The sequence below is a fragment of the Chrysemys picta genome, chromosome 15 (assembly GCF_011386835.1).
Source record: "Chrysemys picta bellii isolate R12L10 chromosome 15, ASM1138683v2, whole genome shotgun sequence".
In the NCBI taxonomy this organism is placed as follows: domain Eukaryota; kingdom Metazoa; phylum Chordata; order Testudines; family Emydidae; genus Chrysemys; species Chrysemys picta.
Genome location: NC_088805.1, coordinates 8,223,232 through 8,249,804, shown reverse-complemented (window position 1 = coordinate 8,249,804; position 26,573 = coordinate 8,223,232). Strand labels below are relative to the sequence as shown.

The 26,573-nt window shown below is 42.9% G+C and overlaps 1 protein-coding gene across 2 annotated transcripts in view; it reads left to right on the top strand.

The window, feature by feature from the left end:
* MED13L (mediator complex subunit 13L) overlaps positions 1-26,573 on the top strand; it is a 396,084-nt gene that overhangs the window by 354,262 nt on the left and 15,249 nt on the right. For both annotated transcript variants that reach the window (XM_005303233.5, XM_005303234.5), the window contains exons 20-27: positions 3,078-3,270; positions 5,683-6,127; positions 7,751-7,970; positions 11,369-11,557; positions 15,085-15,308; positions 15,747-15,889; positions 20,292-20,450; positions 21,983-22,159. In XM_005303233.5, the coding sequence (XP_005303290.2) occupies positions 3,078-3,270; positions 5,683-6,127; positions 7,751-7,970; positions 11,369-11,557; positions 15,085-15,308; positions 15,747-15,889; positions 20,292-20,450; positions 21,983-22,159 (1,750 nt within the window). The remainder of the gene's footprint in view (positions 1-3,077; positions 3,271-5,682; positions 6,128-7,750; positions 7,971-11,368; positions 11,558-15,084; positions 15,309-15,746; positions 15,890-20,291; positions 20,451-21,982; positions 22,160-26,573) is intronic.

Here is a 26,573-nt window from a genome sequence, read left to right as displayed (position 1 = left end):
CATGCAATAAAAGGCCCTTAGTCAAATAAACTGGTGCTGCTTCTTGGAGTGATGTCCCTGTGGGTGCTCCACCTGAGGTGTCCATGCGCCCTGTGCTTGTAATCGGAGAATTATGGTAGCAGTGCCCGGTTGGATCGCACATGCACGGTCCCTGTCTCGCACTGCTTCAGGCGGTTAACTGATGCTGTGCGACCAAGCTCCCCTCAGTTCCTTTTCTACCACCGTTGGCTTGAGTCGGAGCAACTAGCAGCGCCTCGCAGTTTTCTGAGTAGCATCGTTTCCCTTCGTTTTAGTTTTCAGTTAGAATAGTTAGTGTTAGTACTTTGTCCCTGTCCTTCCGCTTTTCTCCTCATAGGGCTGTAGGTTTTCATTTTTTTCACTGCTGCAGCATGGTATTTGTCTCCCCCACTCTCCCTTACGGGGAGAGTACACTCCCTGAGGGGCTTGCCTGGCTCCCCGGGGTTCAAACACTGCATTACCTGCAGGCTTTTCTGTACCTCTCTCAGTGTGTCTGGTGTCTCAGCAAGACATACACCGCAGAAGTGCTCACACTGTCACAGTCTGAAAGACCACACCAGAACGGCAAGAGATCTCCAGCTTAAACTTCTCATGGAGAAGTCTCTCCGTATGGTGTCTGAGCCTGAGGTATGCACCCCATGTGGCCAGAAATCGCCGACTGCAGCCTCTGATGGAGCCTTCTTCCATGGCTTGGGCTCCCGATCAGCCCACCAAGAAGGCAGAAAAAAACCCCGGGGTACCATGGCCCCGACCTTGGAGTTGGCCAAGAAAAGGCATGCTGCTAACGGGCAAACATTCCCGGTACTGACCGCACCGGCCATGTCAACGGCCGAAACAGTGGGACCCTCCGGAACTGTTGGTACCAAGAAAACAAAAGCCGCCAAGCTCAGACACAGATACCACTGGGAAAATGAAACCCTGTGCCTCAGTACCGCCAGACATGACTAAACACTTGGTACTGAGCACCTCAGCACCCCCGCAGCTAATGATGCCACCTAGTGTGGACATCGTGCACTCCAGTCACACACCAATACCGACAGGCTTGTTTCAGCATACGGTACCGATCCCTACCACACACACGGTACCGATGCCATACGCTTTGCAGCAATTCCTGTGCCAAAAAGACCTTATAGTCTCTTCTGTACTGGAGTGTCCCATCTGCAGCACCAATGGTACCTTGGTCCTTGTGGTACCTAGTCAACCCATCTCTCCATCTCTTTATGCTTCACAATTCTCGAGTGAGGATGAAGATGGAGACGAGGACGTTGGGGACGCTCCACAACATTCCTCCCCTGTGGCTACTCCTATCACGCATGCTGCTGCGTGCAAGGGCTACCCAGCAAACTCTCCAAACCAACCCTGGTACGGGCACCCCTGGATGCCCACTATGCTCTTCCCACCACATCATGGCCATTTTGGAGACCGTGGGCAGCATATCCACAACAACAACAGACCCTCAACCTCCAGGACGCATATTTTCATATATCCATCCATCACATCAAAAATTTCTATGATTTGCAGTAGGGACAAGATCATTCCAATACAAAGCTCTACCCTTCAGCCTTTCCATTGCACCTTGGGTATTCTCAAAGGTACTAGCCGTAATAGCTGCCTACCTACGCAGGGAGTGAATCATGATATTTCCCTACTTGGACGATTGTCTGCTAAAGCACTAACGCTGCAGGCAGTGATAGAGTCCACCGAACACACTATAACTCTGTTTACGAGGTTAGGCCTTCAGGTAAACATACAAAAATCTACACCTGGAATTTATTGGGGGAGACCTCAAACTCACCTCCCTACCAACAAATAATTTCTAACTTTAACCAACTTGATCTCCATGGCGCAAAACAGCCCAAAGCGTCTGGCAGACTTCGCCTACAAATTCTGGGCCACATGGCCGCCACAATCTTCATCATCAGACACACAAGACTACATATGCGGTGTCTACAAGCCTGGCTCTGGGCAAATTATATCCCATATAGTCACAGTATAAACAAGCACCTCACCATGCCGGATACAATAAAATACTCCCTTTTGTGGTGGACCAATCCAGACAACGTGCCCTTCCTACAGAATCCGCCATTGCTCACCATCACCACGAAGGCATCCCTTCTAGATTGGGGAGCATACTGAAACCACACTCTATACAGGGCTGATGGTCCACGATGGAGTCCCATCTTCATATAAACCTGCTAGAACTGCGAGCGGTTTGGAACGTTTGCTCCCACTTCTTACTCACAAAGACAAGACAATGCAGATCCTCATCGACAATGGGGCTTGTATGTTTTACATAAACAGACAAGGGGGAGCACAATCACACTCTCTCTGTGTGGAAGCCATGCGACTCTGGCAGTGATTCCTTCAACCGGAGGGCACTGCTCTGAAGTCACCTAAAGTGGAGCACGCACAGGGACATCACTTGAAGAAGAAGAAGAGGAGGTTACTCACCTTGTGCAGTAACGGAGGTTCTTTGAGATGTGTTTCCCTGTGGGTGCTCCACTACCCTCCCTCCTCCCCTCTACTTCAGAATTTAGTACTAGGTTCTGCAGTAGAAAAGGAACAGAGAGGGGGCTGGTCACACAGCGCCAGTAACCACCTGAAGCAGCGTGAGATGGGGACCGTGCATGTGCAACCCAATCTGGCACTGCTACCATAAAGCTCCAATTACAAGCGCAGGGGTGCACGGACACCTAAAGTGGAACGCCCACAGGGACACACATCTCGAAGAACCTCCATTATTGCACAAGGTGAGTAACTGTCTTTCTTACACCTGCAGATTTCAAACATAAATCCAGTCTCTTGTCAACCTCAGTGTATACTGTAGAATTTATAGAACAGACCGTACTTTATAGCTTTAGCTTGACTGTAAATGTAAGTTAAGTCAGCCAGAGATAAAAAACAAGATGGCCTTTCATTTTTACAATTACAGATTTGTACTATAAGGGGCTGCCATTGGAGAAAGGGCATGAGACTGCAAACCAGTCTGTTTATCAAGTTACTGTTTTTGTTCTATGGACCTGGCATCTTGTTGCAAATATTTTTTCTTGTGCCGCCAGATGTGTAGGCTTGGCCAACACAAACCAATCTGCAAAGTGTTACGTGATGGAATCATGCGGGTGGGAAAGACCATGGCGCAAAAGGTGACAGATGAGCTAGTGAGCGAATGGTTTAACCAGCCTTGGGGCAGTGAGGAGTGTGACAATCATTCCAGACTCAAACTTTATGCGCAAGTTTGCCGGCATCACCTAGGTAAGTGAAGTTGGGTTAGGATAAAAATAAGATTGTTTTGTTTTTGGATATGGGGGAGGGGAAAACAGTTTTCCCTGTAAATACATTTATGATAAGTAAAATGATTGTATAAATAGCTTTGTAGGGCTCCATTTTAATGGTCTCTCTGTGATTTCCATATTATATTTATTCACTTTACAAGTAAAAAGATGTATTTTTTCTAACTGCCAGCCCTGTAAACTCATCTTGAGATCCAAAAGCCAATTTCTGTGTTCCTGCTGAGAAATCAGTGTACTACTGGACATTTGCTCATCTATCCCAAAGGCCCTCTTGGGCAGGTTTAAACATACATATTGAGCTATTAGGGTTAATGAGCACATCTAGGATCTAGTGTCACCTCGTTGTGATTGAATGGTTTATCTGATACCTTACAGAGATTAGAACTAGCTGACTGAAGCTCAACCCAGCAAGACTAAGTTAATAGGTATGGGTTGACTGAATCAACTGGAAGAATTTGTAGTGGCTATTTTATGTCCCTTGTTAAGCAGAGTATGCCCATTCTTTGTTCTAACTGGCTTGGGCCTTGTCTGAGAGAGGGCCCATCTTCCTATGTTATTCCCTGGCAATTTATTATTTATATTAGTTTTGAGGAGCCCCAATCAAGGATCAGAACCCTATTGTCCTACACACTATAGAATCACAGAACAGAAAGATGGTGCTTGCCTGAAAGAGCTTATAGTATAAGTAAGACAAAAGACAACAAGAAGATATAGACAGATGATGGAGCACAAGAAAACAATGAGACAATGCTAGTCTGCATGATAGGTAATTGTCTCCGAACATCAGCTGCTGAACTGTTGATGAATTTAGATCACTGAAGTGTGCAAGTTGAGAGTCCTCTGATGTAATGGTAATGGGGAGGACGCTAGGTTGTTTTCAGTGAAATCCTGAAATTAGTGCCCCCGACCCTCTTAAGTTCAGGATAGAGTTTGAGGGTTTGGGATAAGTGAGTGAGTAATGGTAGTTGTAATAGGTTAATTAGTAAAGGGATCATTTAATTATTTTGTTTTAGAAGTTATAAAATAAACAGCTGGAGCATGGGCGGGAGCTCTGTACCAATTAGACTTAAATAAATAATTAGCATTCAATAAATGATAATACCTATCTCTTATGGCACTTCCCTTCAGTAAAGCTCAAAGTGCTTTTCAGAGGAAGTAAATATCATTATCCCTATTTTAAAGAAGTGATGGACCCATTTCAGCCAGACCTCCTAGATCCAGCTGAGCTATTCTTGGTGCAGAACCTTTTAGTAGTGGATGGGGGTGGGGAAGGTAGCACTAAGCCATCTTTCTTCTCCCCTACTCTTTGGCCCAAACTGACTCTTAGCATAACTCAGAATGGCATTAGGGCTCAAGTAACACCAGCTAGAACAGACCTGAAAGTAAGTCTACACTGCAAAAAAAATCCTGTGGCAGGGAATCCCAGAACTTGGGTTAACTGACTCAGGCTTGTGCTACAGGGCTAAAAATACCAGTGGCTTTCAGATCCCAGGCTCCAGCCCAAGCGGGAATGTCTACTCTGCTATTTAGCGCCATAGTGCGAGCCCCATGTGCCCAAGTCAGTTGGCCCAGGCTCTGAAACTCATTGCCATAGCAGATCTCATTGCCGTAGCAGATCTCTATAGTGTAGACACACCGTAAGTGCTCTGAGACTGCTCTGCTGGCTTGGCCTTGCGCCATCCGTTAACGATTCCTACGCTTGGGAGAAGCACAGAGAGGTCAGAATCTAGCACATTTATCTGTAACAATTGCCAGTATCCCACTACTTCTTTCAGTTTGCTTTTAGCTTTCATTTACCACATAGCTGGGTAGAACCATTACCATACTGATTAATATGATATTTACTCCATGCTCACCCCCAGAAGTGTGTAGTATGTGCTCAGTCCATGAAGTTGCATAAGGAGCAACCATAATTAAATTAAATCTCCCAGAATAGTAGTTCATGTAAAAAGGGCTTGGACTGACAAAGATAAAGATGCTCTCTTAAATGGCCATTGTGAACTGTGAAGTAATTCATTTAGCTGTTTGTGAAGTTGAATGCCATCTACAGCCACAAATACAGTGTTATCACATCACAATCGAACCAGAAGTAATGACATGTCAATAGTAATGTTTATTCACTTCCCCTTCTCTTCATACTGGAGGAACTCTGCAAAGCCAAGCCTGTACTTAGAGATAGTTGAATCACATTATTAAAAGGGACTAACTGCAGAATTGATTCTACAATTAAATATTTATAATGGAAATTATACTCAACATTTTCCTTCTCCCTCAAATGTTCTGAAAGCCTAGTACTGTGTGACTTTACAGTGCTTTGTTTGGTGAGATCTGATACACTGTCATTAATCTACCTTGTGTTTATACACTCTTTCAGCACCTTACTTAGCCACTCTGCAGCTTGACAGCAGCCTGTTGATACCACCTAAATACCAAACCTCAGCGCCAGCAAGCCAAGGGCAAGCAATGCCTGGGAACACTGGACCTGTACCCCCAAATTCAACATGTCTGTCAGCTCCTGGGGCACCACCAACAGGCAGTTCCTTTAATTCCACGCCCAATGGTGGGACCACTAACCTTGTAGCAGGAAGTAGTTCAGCATCTGGATCCTCTGTGCCACAGTTGTCAGCATCTTCCTCGACACCCAGCATTAACCAGATGAGCACTACCTCTTCTTCAGGGTTTAGTGGGATTGTGGGCCCAGGGCAGAACACCAGCACAGGGGGAAATTCTACAGACAGACCGCCAGGGAGCACAGGTTCTGGAGGAGACACAGAACCTGGACAGAACTCATCACAGCAACAGCAAGAAGGACAGGAAAGGTAAGTTAATAAATACCTGAACGAGCCCATGTATTACCAGTTCAGTTCCTTAGGGTACGTCTACACTGCAACTAAACACCTGCAGCTGGCCTGTGTCTGTTGACTCAGACTTGCAGGGCTTGGGGCTGTAAAATTGCAGAATAGATGTTCAGATTCAAGCTGTAGCCAGGGCTCTGGGACCCTACGAGAATGGAGCATCCCAGAGGCCAGGTTCCAGCCTGAGCCCGAACATCTACGTCGCACTTTTACAGCCCCTCAGCCGAAGCCCCACGGACCCGAGTCAGCTGATGGGCCAGCTGCAGGTGTTTAGTTGCAGTGTAGACATACTCTGATCTTTCTGCATTCATGACTCCTTCCCTTAAGCCACATGGACATTCCTGAAAGTGCAGGAGCTCCTTGCTTCCCGCACAGCCACTCAGAGCTGCTGCTGTGGCAGTTGTGATTGCAACAGCTGTCTCTGATGTATAGTGGGTGAACTTTATTCATCCTTTGTAGTAATTGAAATGAGTTTTATTATTATTTCACATTGTTTAGTTAAAGGAGACACGGTTATTGTTGATAGGCTCAAAATTGGACCCACAATTTTTTTCTTATCTATTTGTGAACTAGGTGTTATTCTGTGTATATAGATTTGTTAGATGTTCAAAAATATGCTACATTGCTGCTATTTCTTAAACCTATTCTGGCATTATAGCATTTCTAAATAACTCTCCAATAAGGAACCGGTGCGTGATTTTACGATGTCAGGGAATAGATTTCAGGGATAAGCAGATTTCAGTTTGGGGCTGCTAAAGAGTCATCATAAACAGGAGTGTGTAAAACATTATTTTTAAAATTAGAAAAATACGTTGCCACCATTTAAAAATTCTGCTTGCCGGAGGCAGATCTTTCTTGATGGGTAATTTTCCCCCCTGTCACTTTTGTAGTAATGTATATTAGCAAGTAGATGTTATGTTGCTAAACTGTCATAACATAATGGGTTAATGAGCTCTCGTTCTTTAAGTAACAAGTTCGAATTTAGCCCTGTTTGAAGTTGTTATACTTCTGTTCAGTGATCTATGCAAAATCTACCACTACAATTAGCACTAGTTGGCAGCCTCAGCAGAGTATGTAGACTGAACGTCTTTCTCACCTCTACACGTTTGTCCCTCCTGTTCAGGGTTGAGGCACTGTTGCAGGAGGCAGCGTGGGGAAACCTTCACTGCAAGTGCTGTACAGTCTCCTGTCATTCTTCCAGCTTTCTCCAGCACTAAAACAATTTGTATATTAATGACCACAAGCAGAAAATGGTATACTGTCATTCACTGATTCAGTGCTAATCATCTTTCTTGTACACATTCTTCAGAGCTAGACTGTTCTAGGTGTTTCAGATAGGGGTGTATCACTCTTTTAACAAGCACCTTTAATACATTATTAACAGGTACTTTGATGTGATGTAATCCTTTGGATAGATGTAACATCTTAGCAGCCACTATTCTTGGACTGTGCTTTTAGGTTTTTTTTCTCAATGTAAAAAGCAGTCCTCCTCTTCAGACTCTTTCCCTACCCACCCTAACTCTTAGACCAAAACAATAATTAGACTTTGTAATTTGCTTATGCACTTAACAATACATGTCTCTCTAGTGTTACAGAGAGGGAGAGAATAGGGATTCCCACTGACCCAGAATCTGCAGACAGCCATGCCTATCCTCCAGCAGTTGTCATCTATATGGTGGATCCTTTTACCTACACTGCAGATGAGGAATCTGCCTCAGCCAACTACTGGCTGTTAAGTTTGATGCGATGCTACACAGAAATGTTGGATAACTTACCCGACAATATGAGGAATTCTTTCATTCTCCAGGTAATATTTTTAATCTTTTTACTTTAGAGATTCATTCTACCACATCAAACGTTTGCTAACTGCAAGATACAAAAAGATGTAAAATAGAGACTGAGATACTGTGTCTGAACATAGTGCCAGGTGCTGTTATGTACAATATTTAGATGATATTTACAAAATGTGTGTTATTAAATGGACAAGTAATATGTTAAAATAATATCCTGGTTGTGACATAATGCAAGAAGGAGCCACAGTACTCTTAAATCATTTCTTTTGTGTATGTTCCAGAACATGTGTTCTTTGTTGGGTGATTTCCAAACAGTGGATTACATTCCATAGCACACAGAATGTGATGGCATTGTCCTGGCAAAGGAGTGTTGTAGCTGTGTTTATTATGAATCTCTTTACTTTGTATATTCTGTGTCTCAGCCTGTTAATTATATTAACTTTTAAGGTGTTTTGTTTTGTTTAATGCAAGCGAAATATGTGAAAAGATGCATAATGTGTACTACTGTACTACTACCTGCTTGTTAAAATATATCCTCATATAATCCTGAGTAGATAGCATTAGTTACTTACTGCGGAGTTATGCAAGGATTAAACTGATGTCACCAGGAGCAGAACTTGGCCCTTTATGCAGCCTGCTTGCACTTGCACTGTATGTCCTTGCCTCCTTCCCAGAGACGTCATTTTGGGTACATAGGTACCGACTCCGTAGGTGCTCCATGAAAAAAAATTAGTGGATGGTTAGCACCCATCTCAGCCAGCTCACTCCCGCCTGCGGCTCTGCCGATCAACTCCTCCTCCTCCCTCCCAGCTGTTCAGCAGTGTGCAGGAGGCGCTGGGAGGGTGAGGGAGAAGCAGGGACGGGGTGCGCTCGGGGGAGAGGCGGAAAGAGATGGAGGAGGGCCTTGGGGGAAGGGGTGGAGTTGTGGCGGGGCCTGGGGCTGAGCAGGGTTTGAGCACCCCCGGGGAAAATTAGAAGTGTTTGGGTGCCTTGTTTCTTAGGTGCTCAACTTGACCAGGTAAAGGCCTCTGATTTTTCAGACAGAGATCCTCATCCTTTGTCTGAAAATCAGGCCCCCCCTCCTAAGGCATCTCAAGTTGGGCGACTAAAGACATTTGTCACTTTTAATAATCTTGGCCTTTTAATGTACTGCAGGACTTCTGCCCCCTGAAGTATTTCTATCATCAAAGATTATTTATTACAGTTTTGGTGTAAAATGTAATATTAGTATCCCAGCTGCATATTTTAGCTTGGGTCACTCCAAGAGACTGAGCAGAAGATATTAAAAATGAAATAACCATCATCATTTCTATGACTGAAATATAATACGAGTAGATCCTGCACTACTTGAGATCAATAGTACACTTAGATCTCCATTTGTGTAAAACAATTAACAGGCTTGCCAGTTCTCAATTCATCGTGTTTATTTTCTGTGTACCTGTAGTTTGGTTTTTGATGTGTGGCATTTTGCCAAATAAAAAAAAATGTTTATAGGCTTAGAATGATCCAGAAGTATAAAGAAGAGTCATGCTACTGACACCGTGATAAACAGATTATGCAGTTAAACACTATGGTACTTAAATTTAGTGGACAGTATACATCACAGATAATGTTCTTTATTGTTATTATTTATTATTATTTAGCATTTCGATTGAGATAACACCTGAAGGCCACAACAGGTTAGCCCTCATTGTGCTAGGCACTGTATTAAACATAATAAACGATAGACTCGGTCCCAATGAGCTTACCATCTAAAAGAGAAGACATTCAGCTCTAGTATACTCTATTTCTCAATGGTACTTAAAGAGGGAGCTGAAGACAAGGCAGAGTACAGTGCACTTAATTCTCAGCTAAAAAGGGACTTGCACTGAAAAGATTATTTTTGTATTATTTGTTCTGTTTCTGAAAGAACATTTATTTTCTTTCTTTCTTGTTTTTCCTGTTCTCATCCACAAGGATAGGCTCTGGCCACCAGATCTCTCATTTTTCATAGGGTAATTTTTATATTGTGGGCCTGTCTCTTCCATGGAGAAACATTTATGTTTTGGGGGAATACATCTCATTTTGCTTTATGAATGTAATTGTATTGCAACAGTTAGTCACACTATTGTGTGTAATGTGACATTGCAACACAATTCACCATCACAGAGGTAGTGTTGGCCCACAGAACAAACCAATAAAAGTGGCATAAAAGAGGAGGTCCATGTACAGTGGTCACTAATAAAAGTTAACCTGTTTAATAACAGTAACCATATAGTTCCTGAGATTGCCACCGTTTTCTTCCTATATTAAGAAAAGGAGAACCACAGCTATATATAAGAGCTGTGCTTGAAATGCAAAGTTCAGGGTGTTTAGCCCCAAGGTTTCAGTAAGGCCATCTGAGAAATTCAGACCTGGGTTAAAAAACATGCTCAGATTTCAGGAATAGGGTTTTGATTTGCATCCACCTTCAGTGTCATATGTATGCTCCATGTCCTCTATCATAGACAAGCTGGTGATCTGACTTGACCTCCACTTACGAGATTCTGGTTTCATTGAGGTTAAACATAAAAGCTGTCCCACAGTCTTAGGGTATTTCTTTTAAACTCCAAACAGTTCATTTCCATAATGCACTCCAGTAGGATGTATATACATAACTAGGTATTTTCCCTTCCCAAACTGCAGTATGAAGCCAAAAGGTTGAGTTGAGCCAGAGGAGGAGTTTAGCAATGTAGAGGACATAGGCAAATCATCTCTCTCTTTTTCTGTTCAATGGTATTTACAAAGACATTGACACAGGAAGCCAGTTTTCACTTTGAGCCTCTAGTAGGACAGTCAGCGTACGCCAGATTATTAATTACAATTCAGTATCTTGTACAGAGGACAAGAAGTAATTATATTGCACTGCGTTTTGAGTGGCCCTGGGCTGCTGGAAAATATGATTTTTTTTCTAGCTGGCTCTGAGATATAACCATGTAAAATAAACTGTGGTTCGATATAGCATTGTTCATTCTCAGAAATACTTACAGCACCCAACACTATGTCCTGATTGAAACTTGTGGGTATTACCGTCATACAAACACAGCACTAGTATACAAAGTGTCTGTAGTTGCTAAATGAAGAATGAATGCCAGGTCTAAATAAACCTGAATTTGATTTGTTTTATTTCATGTTGTTGGGGGGGGGATAGCTCAGTGGTTTGAGCATTGGCCTGCTAAACCCAGGGTTGTGAGTTCAATCCTTGAGGGGCCACTTAGGGATCTGGGGCAAAATCAGTACTTGGTCCTGCTAGTGAAGGCAGGGGGCTGGACTCGATGACCTTTCAAGGTCCCTTCCAGTTCTAGGAGATAGGATATCTCCATTAATTATTATTATTATAAGCCCTTTCAGTATTTCTAATCCTGATTTTTATTTTTTATACATAAATGTATAGATTGTGCCTTGCCAGTACATGCTGCAGACAATGAAGGATGAACAGGTTTTCTACATTCAGCACTTGAAGTCTTTGGCATTTTCAGTGTACTGCCAGTGCAGACGACCATTGCCCACACAGATCCACATTAAGTCTCTTACTGGCTTTGGGCCAGCTGCCAGCATTGAGATGACCCTCAAGAACCCTGAGGTTAGTACTCCGACCCGGACAACAAGGAGACTGATTCAGGAACTGATTTCATTTCTCAGAACCCAGAAAGAATGAGTATGGGAAATACTTTGAGTAGCCAGTAGCTTTCTTCTTTTCAAGGTATTGGAGATGATGATGTAGGGAAAAGGAAAGACCAGTGAATGTGTGCATAGCCTAATGTGTCCATATACGAAATGGGTAGTTGTGCACATTCAGGTCTAATGTTCAGCTACCTATGGCAAAGGGTAAATGGAGAAATCCCCTCTGGATTCTGTCACTTCTCATGAAATTACTATAATGGTCTGTAGGTTAAGTGATTCTGTCTTTCATCTGATCCTAAATTTGCAAAGATTCAAGCTCTGTTTTCTGCATTTCAGAAGTCTCGAGTGAAGAATAATCCTTCCTATTTCCCAGGAATGTTCATCCTTTGGGAAATACCATGGGGCTTACCTTTATTTAGATTTAACTAAACAAATATAAAAAACACTTAGCAAGGACATCTGGAGCCCGGGATATTAATTAAAAATGCAATTCCAAAATCATTATGAAACCAAAATATCAGCACATTTGCTCACATACATACACCCAACAGGAATCAAAAACAGATTACAATCCAAATCAGAATCTCCCCACTTCTCAAAATTCCCAAAAGAAATCTCGGCCTCAGTCCTCCTGTCCCCCCCAAAAACACAGAATGTCTCTTCAAACAGATGGACTCTGCAACATGCCTTTAGGTCAAGAATATTGGAATAGTTTTGACCAAGGGGAACAGTGAATTCCAAAATCGAAGGACACTCACAGAAAACACTCTGCCAGCAGCTCCCTGTCTTACTCTAATGGAGGCCCAGCACAAGAGTCTGTACTATTGTTCAGGTGTTGCATTTTGTAATAGTGCCACAACAATATGGCATTATTTTATAATGCAACACCTGAGCTTCTCCAGTTTATGTGCAGACAGCACAGTGGTCAGTGTGGTGCAGAACAGACAAGAACAGAGGGAGGAGGAGTGGGAGAGGAAAGAGGATTGAACAAGAGTGGAAAGGATCACCATGAGAGAGGATGGGATAATAGATCTGAATGGGCAAATAGGTAGAGAGGAGAAGGGAAAGAAACGGATGAGTTTTGGTAAGGAAAGGAAAAGAAAGAGAGCAGCAGTGGGATGGTGCTCCAACCTGTATAAGAAATCAGAACATTACTTTTCTTCCTTTCTCCTCAAATTGATTTATTTATTCTTTCTTTGCCACCTTTTTAATTTTTCAAAGAGACAAAAGAAGACAAAATTAACAGGACAAGAAAAGTAACATTTTCACATGTAATTGTTTGTATTTAGTATACCACGAATGGGGAAAATGACTGCTCTCTCCATGATATGTGCACTTCTCATCCATCCCCATCTTCAAAACGTATTCTCAGTTAACTAAAAAGTTAGACATGATAGCCTATCAGTTCCTAGATCATTTACTATAGACCACCTATCCAGTAACCTCATTTGCTTTATAATTCCTTGATTGATACAACATAATGTTTGAGGAGGTTTAGTAAGGTAATGATTACTGGGTAAGCATTGTTTCAGGGGTGATTGAAAGTATTTACACATAGAGGCAGAACTGAATTAATACTTTAATTACAAACTGGGTGCTGAATAATCCTAGGGGACGTCCTTCAAAATCTGGTAATTTTTTTACCTAAGTGAGTTAGTAATTACAGTAGTACTGATTAGCAGCAGACCTGCTGTTCAGCTCGGACACTGAAACCTCCAAAATAGCTCTGAAATTGGATTTAAAAGAAAAACAAAGGTTTGTACTTTGCAGGATTTCAGATACTTTGTATTCATATTATGACTGCATTTCATGACCCTTGCTACATGAGGTTATGTCAGCACTGTCTACAGAGAAGCCCCTATTTTAAAAGGTTTATAACCTGTGACTCTGTCACTCCATTATTCATGAGTTATCAACTCGTAACTAACACATACAAATATTTCTTAGATCAAATTCTCAGTAGCCTGTATATATTTAGCACTTTTAGCAATTAAAACACAAGGCTGGGAGTCAGAAAATCAGGGTTTGAAGTCCTACTTCTGCCACAGACTTGCTATGTGGCTTTGGGCAAGTCACAGCCTCTGTGCCTTAATTTCCTTATCTGTAAAAGGAAGATAAAAGTTCAGGAATATTTATAAATAAATTATAGTACACATGACTATTTTTAAAATTTTTACTCCTGAGGGAATTTTGTGCCAAAAAATTAAAAATTCTGTGCCAAAAAAATTAAAATTCTGGACACAATATTTTAAAATTCTGCTACATTTTTAAAATTTTATTTGTCAAATAAATGTGAAGGCTCCAGCATGGTATTGGGGAGCACAGGTCAATAGCTGCACAGAGGTGGGAGATCACAGTACAGCTCTCGCCCTCCCGCTGAGACATGCAATGTGGGGGGCAGGCTTAGCAAGGCAGGATCCAAATGTGGAGGGGCTTAGTGTGGGGGGATTCAGGTGTGGGGGATCTGGGTGTGAGGAGATCTTGATGCACAGGGGCTTGGTGGGGGGTTCTGGGTGCAATGGTAATTGGACTCTGCAGGAGGGTCAGGTGAAGGTGGCTGGGGCTCAGAAAGGGGGGTCTGGGTGTGGGGGGGGATAGAGCTCGGCAGGGGGCTCCGGGAGTGGGGGAAGTGGGGCGATGATCCAGGTGCAACTGGTTGGGGCTCGGTGAGGTGGGGATCTGAGTGCGGGTGGCTCGTCAGGGTGGTCCAAGTGCAGGGGGAGTGGGACTCATCATGGGGGGTTCTGAGTGCAGGGGGGTGAGGCTTGGTGGGAGGGTCTGGGTCTGAAGGGGTTTGGATGCACGGGGGTTGGGCAGATGGGGAGCAGTTCTCTGTACAGGAACCCCTCCCCCTGAAGATTAGGAGAAATGGGTGCAGGAAGCGGGGGGAGGCAGTTTGCAGAGCTTTTTGCAGCTGGGGGAGAAATCTGGAGTTGTGTCTGACCCGGCCCCAGATGCCATGCAAGGGAAGAGGAAGTCCCGTCCTCCCCAGCCCAGGCTGGACTAGCACCTGAGCTCGGCACAGGGTAGAACCACCAGCCAGATCTTCCCCAGTCCCGCCTCCTGTCCCACAGTGATTTACCTCTCTGCCAGCTGTCCTGGGCACCCGAAACATATTGCTGGGGAGGGTTGCATGACTGCTCTTGTGGCTTCTTTTTGCTTCCCTGTCAGAAAGTCCTTTTTCTGCGGGGAACATAAATGCTGTGCATATGCAGTGGTGCAGAATTCCTCCAGGAGTAAAAAATTGCTAAGTTTGTGGAACTGTCTGAATTAGGTGACATTTATTAATGGTGAGGGATTCCTTTATGTTCATCTGTTTCCAGAATATATTAGTTTTGACTATGAATTCCTTGGCTTATACCTGTTTGTTTCATAACTTCCATATTTCTTCAGATATATATCACCATTCCATGTTATACATTTCTTATGCAAACGCTGCTTTAGATAACTCTGTACTGATGATGATGTTGCTGACTTTGATTACAGCGCCCCAGTCCAATTCAGCTGTACTCTCCTCCTTTCATACTGGCACCCATCAAAGACAAACAAACAGAGCTGGGGGAGACATTTGGAGAGGCCAGTCAGAAATACAATGTACTCTTCGTTGGATATTGTTTGTCTCATGATCAGCGCTGGCTCCTGGCATCCTGCACTGACCTCCATGGCGAGCTGTTGGAAACCTGCATTGTAAATATCGATTTGCCAAACAGGTAGAAACCTTCAGTTTTATGTTAAGTTTGGATTGACATTCTGTCTATGTTCACTTTGTTATCTGGCTGTTTGCACATCCCTTTCTAGTCCCCTCTGTTACTAGGGTGATAACATTTCTTTGTATTGATGGTTTGTGTCACAGATTACCAAATGTGGAGTAAGAAAGTGGTTGCTTTAGAAATGACAACTGAGTGCATCTCCAAGTACTACTGCTACAGTGCTCAGCACAATGGTGCTCATTTTGTGACTGGGGCCTTTGGGCACTACTGCAATGCCTGTAATAAAAATAGAGGGAAAGACTCCTTTTCGGTATTTGAATGTAAATGAGACACTCAGATCTTACAGTTCTCGGGGCAGTATAAGAGTTCAGTTAGATAGAAAAAAGTGAAATAGTGACAATGGGATAGAAATCTGAAATTCATCCTTCTTATCTCCAGATCAAGGAGGAGCAAAGTGTCTGCACGTAAAATTGGTCTGCAGAAGCTGTGGGAATGGTGCGTTGGGATTGTACAGATGACATCACTGCCCTGGAGAGTTGTAATTGGGCGACTTGGAAGACTGGGCCACGGGGAGTTAAAAGGTAAGGACAGCTAAGGATGCCATGTGCTGAGGAGTAGAGCTACAAGCTGGTTTAGTACAGGGGTCGGCAACCTTTCAGAAGTGGTGTGCCGAGTCTTCATTTATTCACTCTGATTTAAGGTTTCACGTGCCAGTAATACATTTTAACGTTTTTAGAAGGTCTCTCTCTAGAAGTCTATATTATATAACTATTGTTGTATGTAAAGTAAACAAGGTTTTTAAAATGTTTAAGAAGCTTCATTTAAAACAAAATTAAAATGCAGATCTTATCAGTTTAGTGCAGTAGTTCTTAACCTGGGGTGCACGCACCCCCTGGGGGTGCAAGATGCCCGTTCTGGGGGTGCGACACATGCGAGATTTTTTTAGACGGTGGGGGTGGCTGCAGAGCACTGGGCCCAGGCCAGGAGCAGAGCCCTGGGCTGGCTGTCGGTACCCTAGGCTGGCAGCAGGCTGAGCAGGGCTGGAGGCTTGGACCCCGGCTGGCAGGGGGCCAGGCAGCTGGAACCCCAGACCAGCAGCGAGGTGAGTAGGGCCAGCGGCTGGTATCCCAGGCCGTCAGCAGGCTGAGCGGGGCCGATGGCCGGGACCCCGACTGGCAAGGGCCCGGCGGCCGGAACCCCAGACCGGCAGCAGGCTGAACGGGGCCAGTGGCCGGGACCCCAGATCGGCGGCGGGCTGAGCGGCTCAGCCCACTGCTGGTCTGGGGTTCCAGCTGCCGGCTCCTGCCAGCCGGGGTCCTGGCCGCCGGCCCCACTCAGCCTGCTGCCAGCTCGGGTTTCTGTTCACCCAGGCCGGCAGCGGGCTGAGTGGGGCCGGTGGCCGGAATCCCGGCTGGCAGCAGCATGCTAGTAAAAATCAGCTCGTGTGCCGACGGTTGTCGACCCTTGGTTTAGTATATTGAACGTGATGCTGCAAACCAGGCACTATGGCCTGGAGTTATAATTCCACCTCTGATACTAAGTCATTGTGTGGCCTGGACAAGTAATTTTATCCCTGTCTATACAATGGGAATGCCTATATTCACTTGCTCACCTACTTCCCACAGGTGTGTGGATTCGCTAGTTACTATTTGAATAATAGTTTGAAAATGTACATTGCTATATGGTAAATATTATAATTACTTTTGCTAAATGCTTACACAACATGTACATGTTAGTAGCTAAGAAAAAAACCCAAAAGGAACAAGAGGTTCAGTGCAGTTTGGCCTGACCGGCCCTATTAGTGCTGAGCAATAGCAAAAGCATAAGGATAGCAATCATAGGGAGACTAATAAGCCAAAAGTGAAGTACAGCCAGGCATTATTGGATGGCGTAATACAGTAGCATAACATGTATAATTTTAACCCTGGAAATGTGATTTCTGTAGGTGGAAGTCGTGTCCTGGTCACAGTATAGCATAAGCTCAGGGTAACTGAGGAGCTGGCCCATATGGATCCTGTCCGGGTAGAGGGTTCACAGGAAAGTAGCAGATACAGGGTTAAGATCTGATTTTAAACGTCAAATGGAAGCAACTCTACTGACTTCAGTGAAGATACTGAGCAGCAGGTCAAAATTACATCAATTGCAAAGTAACTAAAAATGAACTGGTCACTAGGGTTTACTTAATATTAGGGTGTACCTTGTGGCCTGCAAGGGATGTCCAACAACTGGCATCCCCATTAGGGGATTGTGGACATTGACAGGGCACTATGGAGAATTTTACTTTGGATTTTCTTTCCGTGTAGCCTATGTGCAGAGACCGTCATTTTCCAAAGCTGATCCAAATTCAAAAACAAGATAAAATATTGAACAGGGTTAAAAAATCAGTAATTGAATAACCTGGTATGGTATAGGTTGAGGTAAGGTTGTAGGTCACCTCACTGTAAAGACTAGAACTAACTTACAATAACATTTAGTAGATAGCGATTTATAAATTATTCTTCCTTAAAATCAGATGAATATGTGGGCTAACAGAAGTTATTTTTGGTCGCCTGTGCATTCTAAGCACCTGGATGAATACTTTCTTTGGCAGACCACTGAATGACTATGCTGTAAAATTCCTTTTTCTGTCCCATACAGTAAAGCTGCAATCAGCTTGTGCTTACACTGAAATAGGTTTCTACTTGCATGTCTACAACACTCAACCAGTGATTACCAGAAACAGTCGTACAAGCAAGATTTTGAGTCTAGCAATATGGTGGCACTCTGGTGCTGCCATGTAGTTGACCTCAGTTCCGTTTCTTGAGGTAGTATGAGACATCTCATCACTTGACCCAACAGTGGCTGGAGTTAAGCAGTTAGTACATAGATAGGAAGAGGAGTGCCTGGCTTCACTCAGGGAACGATCCCTCCTAATTTAAAGATCAGCACGCATAGGCCCTGAAAGGAGTTCCTCCTATCTTCAGCCAGAAGGATGGTGGCTCTTGTGCAGGTCTGGGTGAATGATTCCACAGTGAAAAATGGAGCGACTCTTAGGGCTGGGATTGCGATATAGGTAAGACATTTAGTGCGTTTTGTTGTTTGAATTGCAGCGTGAAAGGCAATCTAGGCTGGAGGATAAAGATCTTATTTAAAACATTGTGCATTCTCCTCTTACATTAATCATCTAAGGTGGTGCTGTGACTTATTCAAAGCAATCCCAGATTCATGGGTTTGGAGCTAATTAAAATAAATCAGATGAGCAGCGTGTGTCATTTTTCTATACCAGCACACAGGCTAGCCTGAGATGCTTCAGTCAGTGTAGGAAAAGAAGCAGAAATCACACTACCTTCAATTCAGCTAGTACACACAAAGGAGGAGCATAAATTGGCTTTAGGAAGAAGCAGTTATCTCTCTCTTGGTGGGGGAATGAGGTGCCAATCACAGGGCTGTCAGTTAAAGTGGAGAGTGTGAAGGGGAATAGAGATTGAGAATTTAATTTAAAATCAGCAGATCTTTTCCCCTGGCTCTACTATGAGTCTGTCTGCTTAGTTGGGGTTCCTGGTGGCTATTTTCAGAAGATTGACCTCAGAGTCTTGAACTGCTTTTGTTCTATCAGAGGAGATCCTCAGCCACTGTTTTATAGTGCATCTGAGTGCTCCTTTGAAGAAATATTCACCTTCACAGCTCTTTCTTTCTTTTTAATTGTAGCTCTGTGGCATTTTCTGGTCTTGTGCGTGTGGAATTCCTGTTGACCCAGCACTCAGATTTCAAGCACTCCAGTTTGCAGCATGCTAGTCAGATGAAAATAATTGTATTTCTACTTCCTCTGTAGAAAAAGGAACAGTTCAACTGAGAGATGATCTCATGTAAAGAATGCTCACGCTGGAGTGACATTAAAGTAATAGGACGTGGCAGGCAGTGCATTTCTGGGGGATTATTGCATGCTCTGTGTGCATTGTGAAGTAAGAGGCTTCAAAGGCCAAGTGTTTCAGCATTTCCAATTTCAGTAATCTCTCAGTTATGCACTGCCTAGAGTGTCTTATTGCTAAAAATTAAGAGGAAAAATAGTGTCTGTTTGTTTGAATGATTCACATTAGAAGGAGTTCAGAAAGTGTCATTTGGATCCAGAGCTCTGATCCCATTTGTCATTATAAATCAGGTTCCTTTTATAAGGACATTTCTTCTGAACATTACCATCTTTCACAACATTCAAATGTTAGGGCAAACCACTTTGCGTGTGAGTGATAGAATGTGTGTGGCCAAGGACCTGTGAAATAGGAGCAAATTCTCATGTTTACTGAGCAACTGATCTTCAGCGCTATGTAGGGGTAATAGCTGAGGTTTAGATTACAGTTAAGGGAAGAGGATTTTTGAATCCCACACTAATAGTTAAGGAATACCATCAACTGTTGCTGCCGCCACCACTTAGATACAGTGGATCTTCTTGGGATAGCGTATTTGACTTGAATGGCTGTGTAAGGAATGATTAAGAGATCCAATGCAAAACTAATATTGCCAGACAATATTCTGGAAGACATTCTGAGTGAAGCAGCACCTCCTGAACCAGAAAACAATATTTGCCGTCTAACAAACAGAATGTACTTTACAGTAACTGTTTCATTCCTTGTTCGTATCTCTTAGACTGCTTTTCATTACCAATAGAAGGAAAGAGAGTCCAGTGGTTAAAGCAGAAGAAACAATAGAATGTGGCTTTATCCCAACTTTTTAACACAGAATCATTTTAAGTGACTTGCTCAAGTTCACAGTCTCTCTGTGCCTATCTCCATCTGTAAGATAGGGATTGTACTTCTCTACCTCAAAGGGATGTTTTGAGGCTTAATTTATTAACGTTTGAGATCTCCAGATGGAAGATGCCATAGAAGCACAAAGTGTTGTTAATATTTATTTTCAGCCAAACACCACCATATTACAGAAGGTAGAAATAACATTACTGAGATATTTCCTGAGTTTTGTTACATTCTCTTGAAATTAACTGCATTTCAGACTGGAGTATCCTCCTTGGGGAGTGTTCCCTGCAGACAATCAGCAAACAGCTGAAGGAAGTGTGCCGCATGTGTGGGATCTCAACAGCAGACTCTCCTTCTATCCTCAGTGCCTGCTTGGTTGCCATGGAGCCCCAGGGGTCCTTTGTAGTGATGCCAGGTAACTACAGAAATGCATGCTACTAAAACTTTTCCTTGGCCCAACGTCCACACTGGAAGTGCATCAAGCTAGGTGGTTTCTGGTCACAACAGTGAGACCTCGCTAGGATAGATGAATGAAAGAAGAGCAAGAAAAGGTATAATTTGGGACAGCACTGTGGACTATGGTAGTACTTGGAATTGCAGTGCTGGGGGAAAAAGAAGAACAGGAGGACTTGTGGCACCTTAGAGACTAACAAATTTATTAGAGCATAAGCTTTCGTGGACTATAGTGCTGGGGGAGTTTACTTCCAGGAAGGAGATTTCTTTATGCCCTATCAAGCTGATGGGTTCTCCTAGCAGCTTTATTTGGAAAGTCATGCCCTGGAGGAAGATTGGTTTAATATATTCAGCTTGAATAAATATATCACTATTGTATGGGCCCTGATGCAAAGAGGGCTGCAAAAACTCCTGCTGTGGGAACTCTTCTGTGTGAAGGATCAAAAAGTGTGTTTGTGTATATCTTTGTGGGGAGGATGGGATGGTGGAGGGGAAGATTGGAATTGTGACTCACGTTGAAAGTGAGGCTAAAACCATGGCCCCTGTAATATCCATTAGTTCTTGAAGGGGCCCTGTTATGTACAGAAATCCACAAGGGAGAACCAAATTAAAGTTAGATTAATGAGGCTCCTCAGTAGGTAGTGGAAGTTACTGTGACAAGCAAGAGATGCTGTTGAGTATATCATGGAACAATTTTCTGGCTTTAAGATTACCTGGATTGTTTAATTTTACAAATATGTTTCTTCCTCCTCCTCCTCCACTGTTTCTCATTTGTTGTATTTGTTTGAATTGTAGTTATTTGTTGTTCCTTTTTGTTGGCTTTTTTGTGTTTGAATTTATACTCCTTCATCTTGGGGAGTGCTACATTTTATGTTGCTTTCTGTGAGTTTGAGGAATTTTTTTTTTATATCTATTTACAATCACTGTTCAGTTCTTAGGCTAGGTCAGATTTTGATTAGCATTATGGATTGTAAATAACTCTTCCACTTTTCAACAAACAAAAATTCACAGGTATTTTTGGCAATAAATGCCTTGCTTTAAAATCTTGTGGGGGTTTTTTTTTGTTTGTTTTGTTTTTGTTTTCATTGGTTGGTTGGGGGTTTTTTGTGGTGGGTTTTTTTTATATACACATTTTTAAACCTTTCCATTCTCTTCTGTCAGTTTTGTGCTACTTTTAAGTGTGTAATGGACTAAGGAGCAGCATGAGATGACAGAAGGAAAGATAGCGAGGACTGCAGTATGAGAGGTCAGGTGGCTAGAGGTTCCATTTGTACACATAGTGTTGTGACCTTAAATTCATCAGGCTTTACCAATAAAGACTTTTAGACTTAAAGCAAGAAACCTCAGAAAACATTTTTATTAGCATGCCATTCCAGATTACATGTCTAGTAATTTCATTGGACTAAACACAAATATACACCATGTAGATTGGAGATATTACCCAGACATCAAGACTGAGGATTCATGATTCTGCCTTTGTTTCTGTCCTGAAAGATGCTGTCACTATGGGATCCGTGTTTGGCCGCAGTACTGCACTGAATCTGCAGTCATCTCAACTGAATACCCCTCAGGATGCCTCTTGTACGCACATCCTGGTATTTCCAACCTCTGCAACCATCCAGGTAGCTCCAGCAAATTATCCCAATGAGGATGGATTTAGCCCCAACAATGGTAAGTTAACTCTGGAGATAGTGTGGTGGGTAAAGTATCCCTGTCTGCAGTGTGCCTTACAGATGATACTACTCTAGAGCAGGCCGGTGCTAGAGAGCACCAAAACTCTGAAGGGTCTGATTCTCCCCTCGTAGATTCCAAGTAGGCTTTGTAAAGGTTCCATTTTTATCATTAGAAGTCAGTAAACATCAATTTAATGGTACACAAAAAATATTTCCATCAGTAATAACTGAAATGTAGAGATAGGCAAAGACAGAAAAATGCTGCTTGAGAATTTATTAGAGTTTGATTTAAGGATATTTACTTTGTATATGTTGACATGTGATGTTAATAATTTGTGTTTTAATAGTTAGAAGGCTTTAATTTGTGAATGTCAACCAATGTTCCCTTTAAGCTGTGCGACTGCATAGCTGTCTCTTATTGACAGTGCATCTCTAGTAGCTGGCACCCGCATCCCACTCTGCCTAGCCAGGCAAACTGAGCTGTTTTGTCCAGCCTGGCAGGGAGCTGCCGTTCAGGGGAGTGGGAACCTGTGCCGCCACCACTGGGACAGGGATGTGCAGTCCGTGCGTACCTTCACACTCTCAGCTGTGATGGTAGCTCCCTCCTAAGAACCCCATGGGGTGGGGCTGGATGTGAGGCAGACCCTAAAATCCCTTCTCCCAAGGGGAAGCCTCAAGCCAGCAGGGATGCATGGTACGGAACAGAATGGGGACAGTATGTAGCTCCCTTTCGATGTGAGGCTCCTGGGAGGGGGTGGGTATAGAGCTCCTGGAGGAAAGGCGTGGGGCTCCTGCTTTTCCTGAGTTTCTAACTGTTGTGTAATTTTTCACTCAAATATTTGAAAGTAAATGGATTCTCAGTTTGTATTCCTGTTTCCCCCATATATGTATTTATTACTGAAATGTCACTTTAAAAATATCTTATCCTTTTCAGTGTAAAGTTTCATAAGCTGCTGGCTGGGAGAACTTGATAAGATGGGCACAGCTCAAACGTAAACATTAGAAAATGTCTGCAAGAGTTTGACACAATCAGTCTGTTGTACAAAAGAAGCCCCAGAACTGAACTTGCTGGTATTAGTCGAGGTCTATGAGCTCCTTTTTAATAAAGTAGTTAAACAATTCCATTTTTCCAGACAGGTATTGCATGCAGTGCTTTGCTGTGTCCGTTGCAAACAGTTTAGGGTGTGACAGGTTCCTTGTTCAGTGCCATCTCCAAGCATAAATTGGGAGTACAATTAGCTTTTGGAGATGGTGGAAACTGAAACAACCAATGTCCTAGGCCAGGGGTGTCTTGAAAATGGAAAACATTTTTCTGTATTCAGTCAGTATTGGGGTCGTGTGTAAATGCGGTATTGAAGCTAAAGCAAAGAGGAGGGCATTTACAATTAGTAAAAAATAGAATGAACGGCAACTGGACTATCTGAAGTGGCATTTAGTTCCAAAAGCTCATGATGATGCAGTAAAAATTCTACACAACTGGAAACATGGCTTTGGAATTTGGCATTTAATAGCGGAGTCTACTGAAAGCAGACAGAAAAGGAGAAATGTCAGTGAGAAAATTGAGATGAAGTAAAAATGGCTTTGATTAGACCTCCTTTTGAGTCCATGGCAACTTGCTCTTTCTTACACCTGTCCATGAAGAAAGCATTTCTAATTGCTATCATTTCAGCTAGCTGCATAGGAGAACTAGCAACCCTGATGGCACACCCACCATGCATGGTCTTTTTTTAAAAACAAAGTAACTCTGAGACCGCATCCCACGTTTCTCCCTAAAGTTGCCTCCACTTTGCATATAAATCAACAGATCCATCTTCCTGTTTTTTTCCCAAACCCCCATCGTGACATCAGTGAGGCAATTTTGCATATGCAAGAAGTAGAAGAGCACTATCATTCTACTTGGACAGGACTAAGGACTTCAGGAAGTCCCCTGAACTCTTCCTTTAGCGCGAGGAAGGATCCAAATGCTGCGCAATGTTGGCTCAAACACTATCCAAATGGGTCTCTGCTGCATTAATCACTTATCAAGGGCGCAACCTGCTGCCTTCGTCCAGAGTCCGTACGCACTCCATGAGGTCAATTTCTACCTCAGTCACATTCCTTAAAAATGACCCTGTCTTGGAAATCTGCAGAGCAGGGACTTGGGCTCCGCCCACATTTTCGCAGAACATTATGTGATCACTGGACATTCAGCCATCTTCGACTCCACAGTACTCGCTGTAGTAACAGACTCCAGTCCGAAGTCCCAGCCTCCAGTGGTGGGTACTGCTCAGGAGTCACCTCCAGTGGAGCACCCGTAGAGACACCCCTCAAAGAAGAAGAGGAAGTTACTCACCTCCAAGAGGTGTCCCTATGCGTGCTCCACAACATGCCTTCCTCCCCTCCATAGGGTTCTGTGGTAGAGAAGGAACTGCGGGGGAGGTTCGCCTGTGCAGTGCTAGATAGCCTCAAGGCAGACCACGAGGGAGGGAGAGCACATGTGCAGGCTCAAGGGACGCTGCTACCAAAAATCTCTGATTAGAGGCACAGGGGCACAGATACACTTACAGTGGTGCACCCATAGGGGGACACATCTCGAAGAACCATTGTTACTGCACAAGGTGAGTAACTTCCTCTTATTGGACCAACTTCTGTTGATGAGTCAGACAAGCTTTTGAGCTTACACAGAGGTCGTCTTCAGGTCAGGACCAATAAAAGATATTGTCTAATCTGTCTTACCCATAATTTCCTACAAGTGAAAATTTAAATTGATCCATAATTTTTCACAACTATGAACATTTCAGTTAATAAATCGATTTTAAGAATTCTTCCAAGCATTTTACAAGTAATTGTCATTGACTTTTAGTGGCAGTAACTCATTGTGGGTGGGAGAACAGTGTACTAGGGATTCTGACTAGTCTTTTTAGGTATCCTGACCAACAACCACATCCTCTGCTGACTTGTTTGGAAGCAAATGAACAGCATGCTTTATAAATTAGTCTGACAGTAGAAAATCAGGTTGCTCAGCACCAGTAGAACGTTCCGTACATGGGGATGAAAAAAGAATCCAGATAGCTGTGTATCAGCAGTATGTTCTTTCCTGTTGTGAGTAGTTACATATGTTAAAAGCAACAAAGAGTCCTGTGGCACCTTATAGACTAACAGATGTATTGGAGCATAAGCTTTCGTGGGTGAATGTCCACTTCGAAGTGGGTATTCACCCACGAAAGCTTATGCTCCAATACATCTGTTAGTCTATAAGGTGCCACAGGACTCTTTGTTGGACTCTTTGCTGCTTTTTACAGATCCAGACTAACACGGCTACCCCTCTGATACTTTACATATGTTAGTTACATGTGTCTATTGAATTGATCAGGCCATTCTTTTAATTGGAAGATCCCATTATTTAAGCAACAGCCATGTATATAAAGTTGCATGGAATGATCTTGTTTCAAAAAATACAATCTTGTATAGGTTAGGCTAGGCTGTTGGTCTAGCAGGTGTAGTCTTTTATACAATTAACTGTATAAGCTTAATCAGTAGGATTGCTGTTATTTAATACTTTTATCAAATATGGTTTTTCTAGTTTATTATTTTGCAAAGGGTCTTTAAAAATTGCATTAAAACAATTTAAAGTGGTAGTTACAAAAATATAAAATAAAATGCTTCAAAGTTGCAGTATGAAGTAGGGGAAAAAAATCTATTTTTAATGAAAGAGTCTTTGATCTGTTCCTCCTGGAATTTCAGTGGGCCTCACAAGGGGGAAGCTATTCTTAATACATACGCAGCTGTCCTTTCAAGGCCCTAGAATCCTGACTGAATGCAGTGTGTACAAATATTTAACCTGCATTAACCTGGATTTTAGTGCTTCAGATGCTAATTAGAATCATGTACAAGGACTGGCGTTTTCCAAAATGGTGTTAAATTTAATTTTCTTAACTCTGTTCTGTGTTTAATAATTAAACTGCCTCCTAAGCTATTAGCCATCTCATTTGTGCTTTGGAGGCTAAACAGAGCATGGCGTTAGTTCTGTTTTGTGCAGTAGGGTTGTCGGAAGGAAGTTAATAAACTAGGTTAATTCAGTGCTTTAGCCATCCATTGCTCTCTTCAGAAGATGAAGGAAAACAACCAGCCCGTGTAGGTTTAAACACACTTAGCAACCCAGCTTGAAATTACTTTAAGTAGTTCAAGACAAAAAGTCTCCCCTTTGCAATTAAATCCATTACATTCAGATCAAATGGAATCAGTCTATTCGGCCACCACAAGTTTAGAAATGGAGTTTAGCAAGTTATATCCCTGCTATTAATTGTATACTATTAAGCAAACTTAAGCTAACTAGAAATATGTGCTATTACACAGTGTTTTAAAACAAAACTGGCTGTTCTTCTAATTAATCTTTATTTTGGCTTCCACTGTTCTCCCTGACCCCCCTCCCC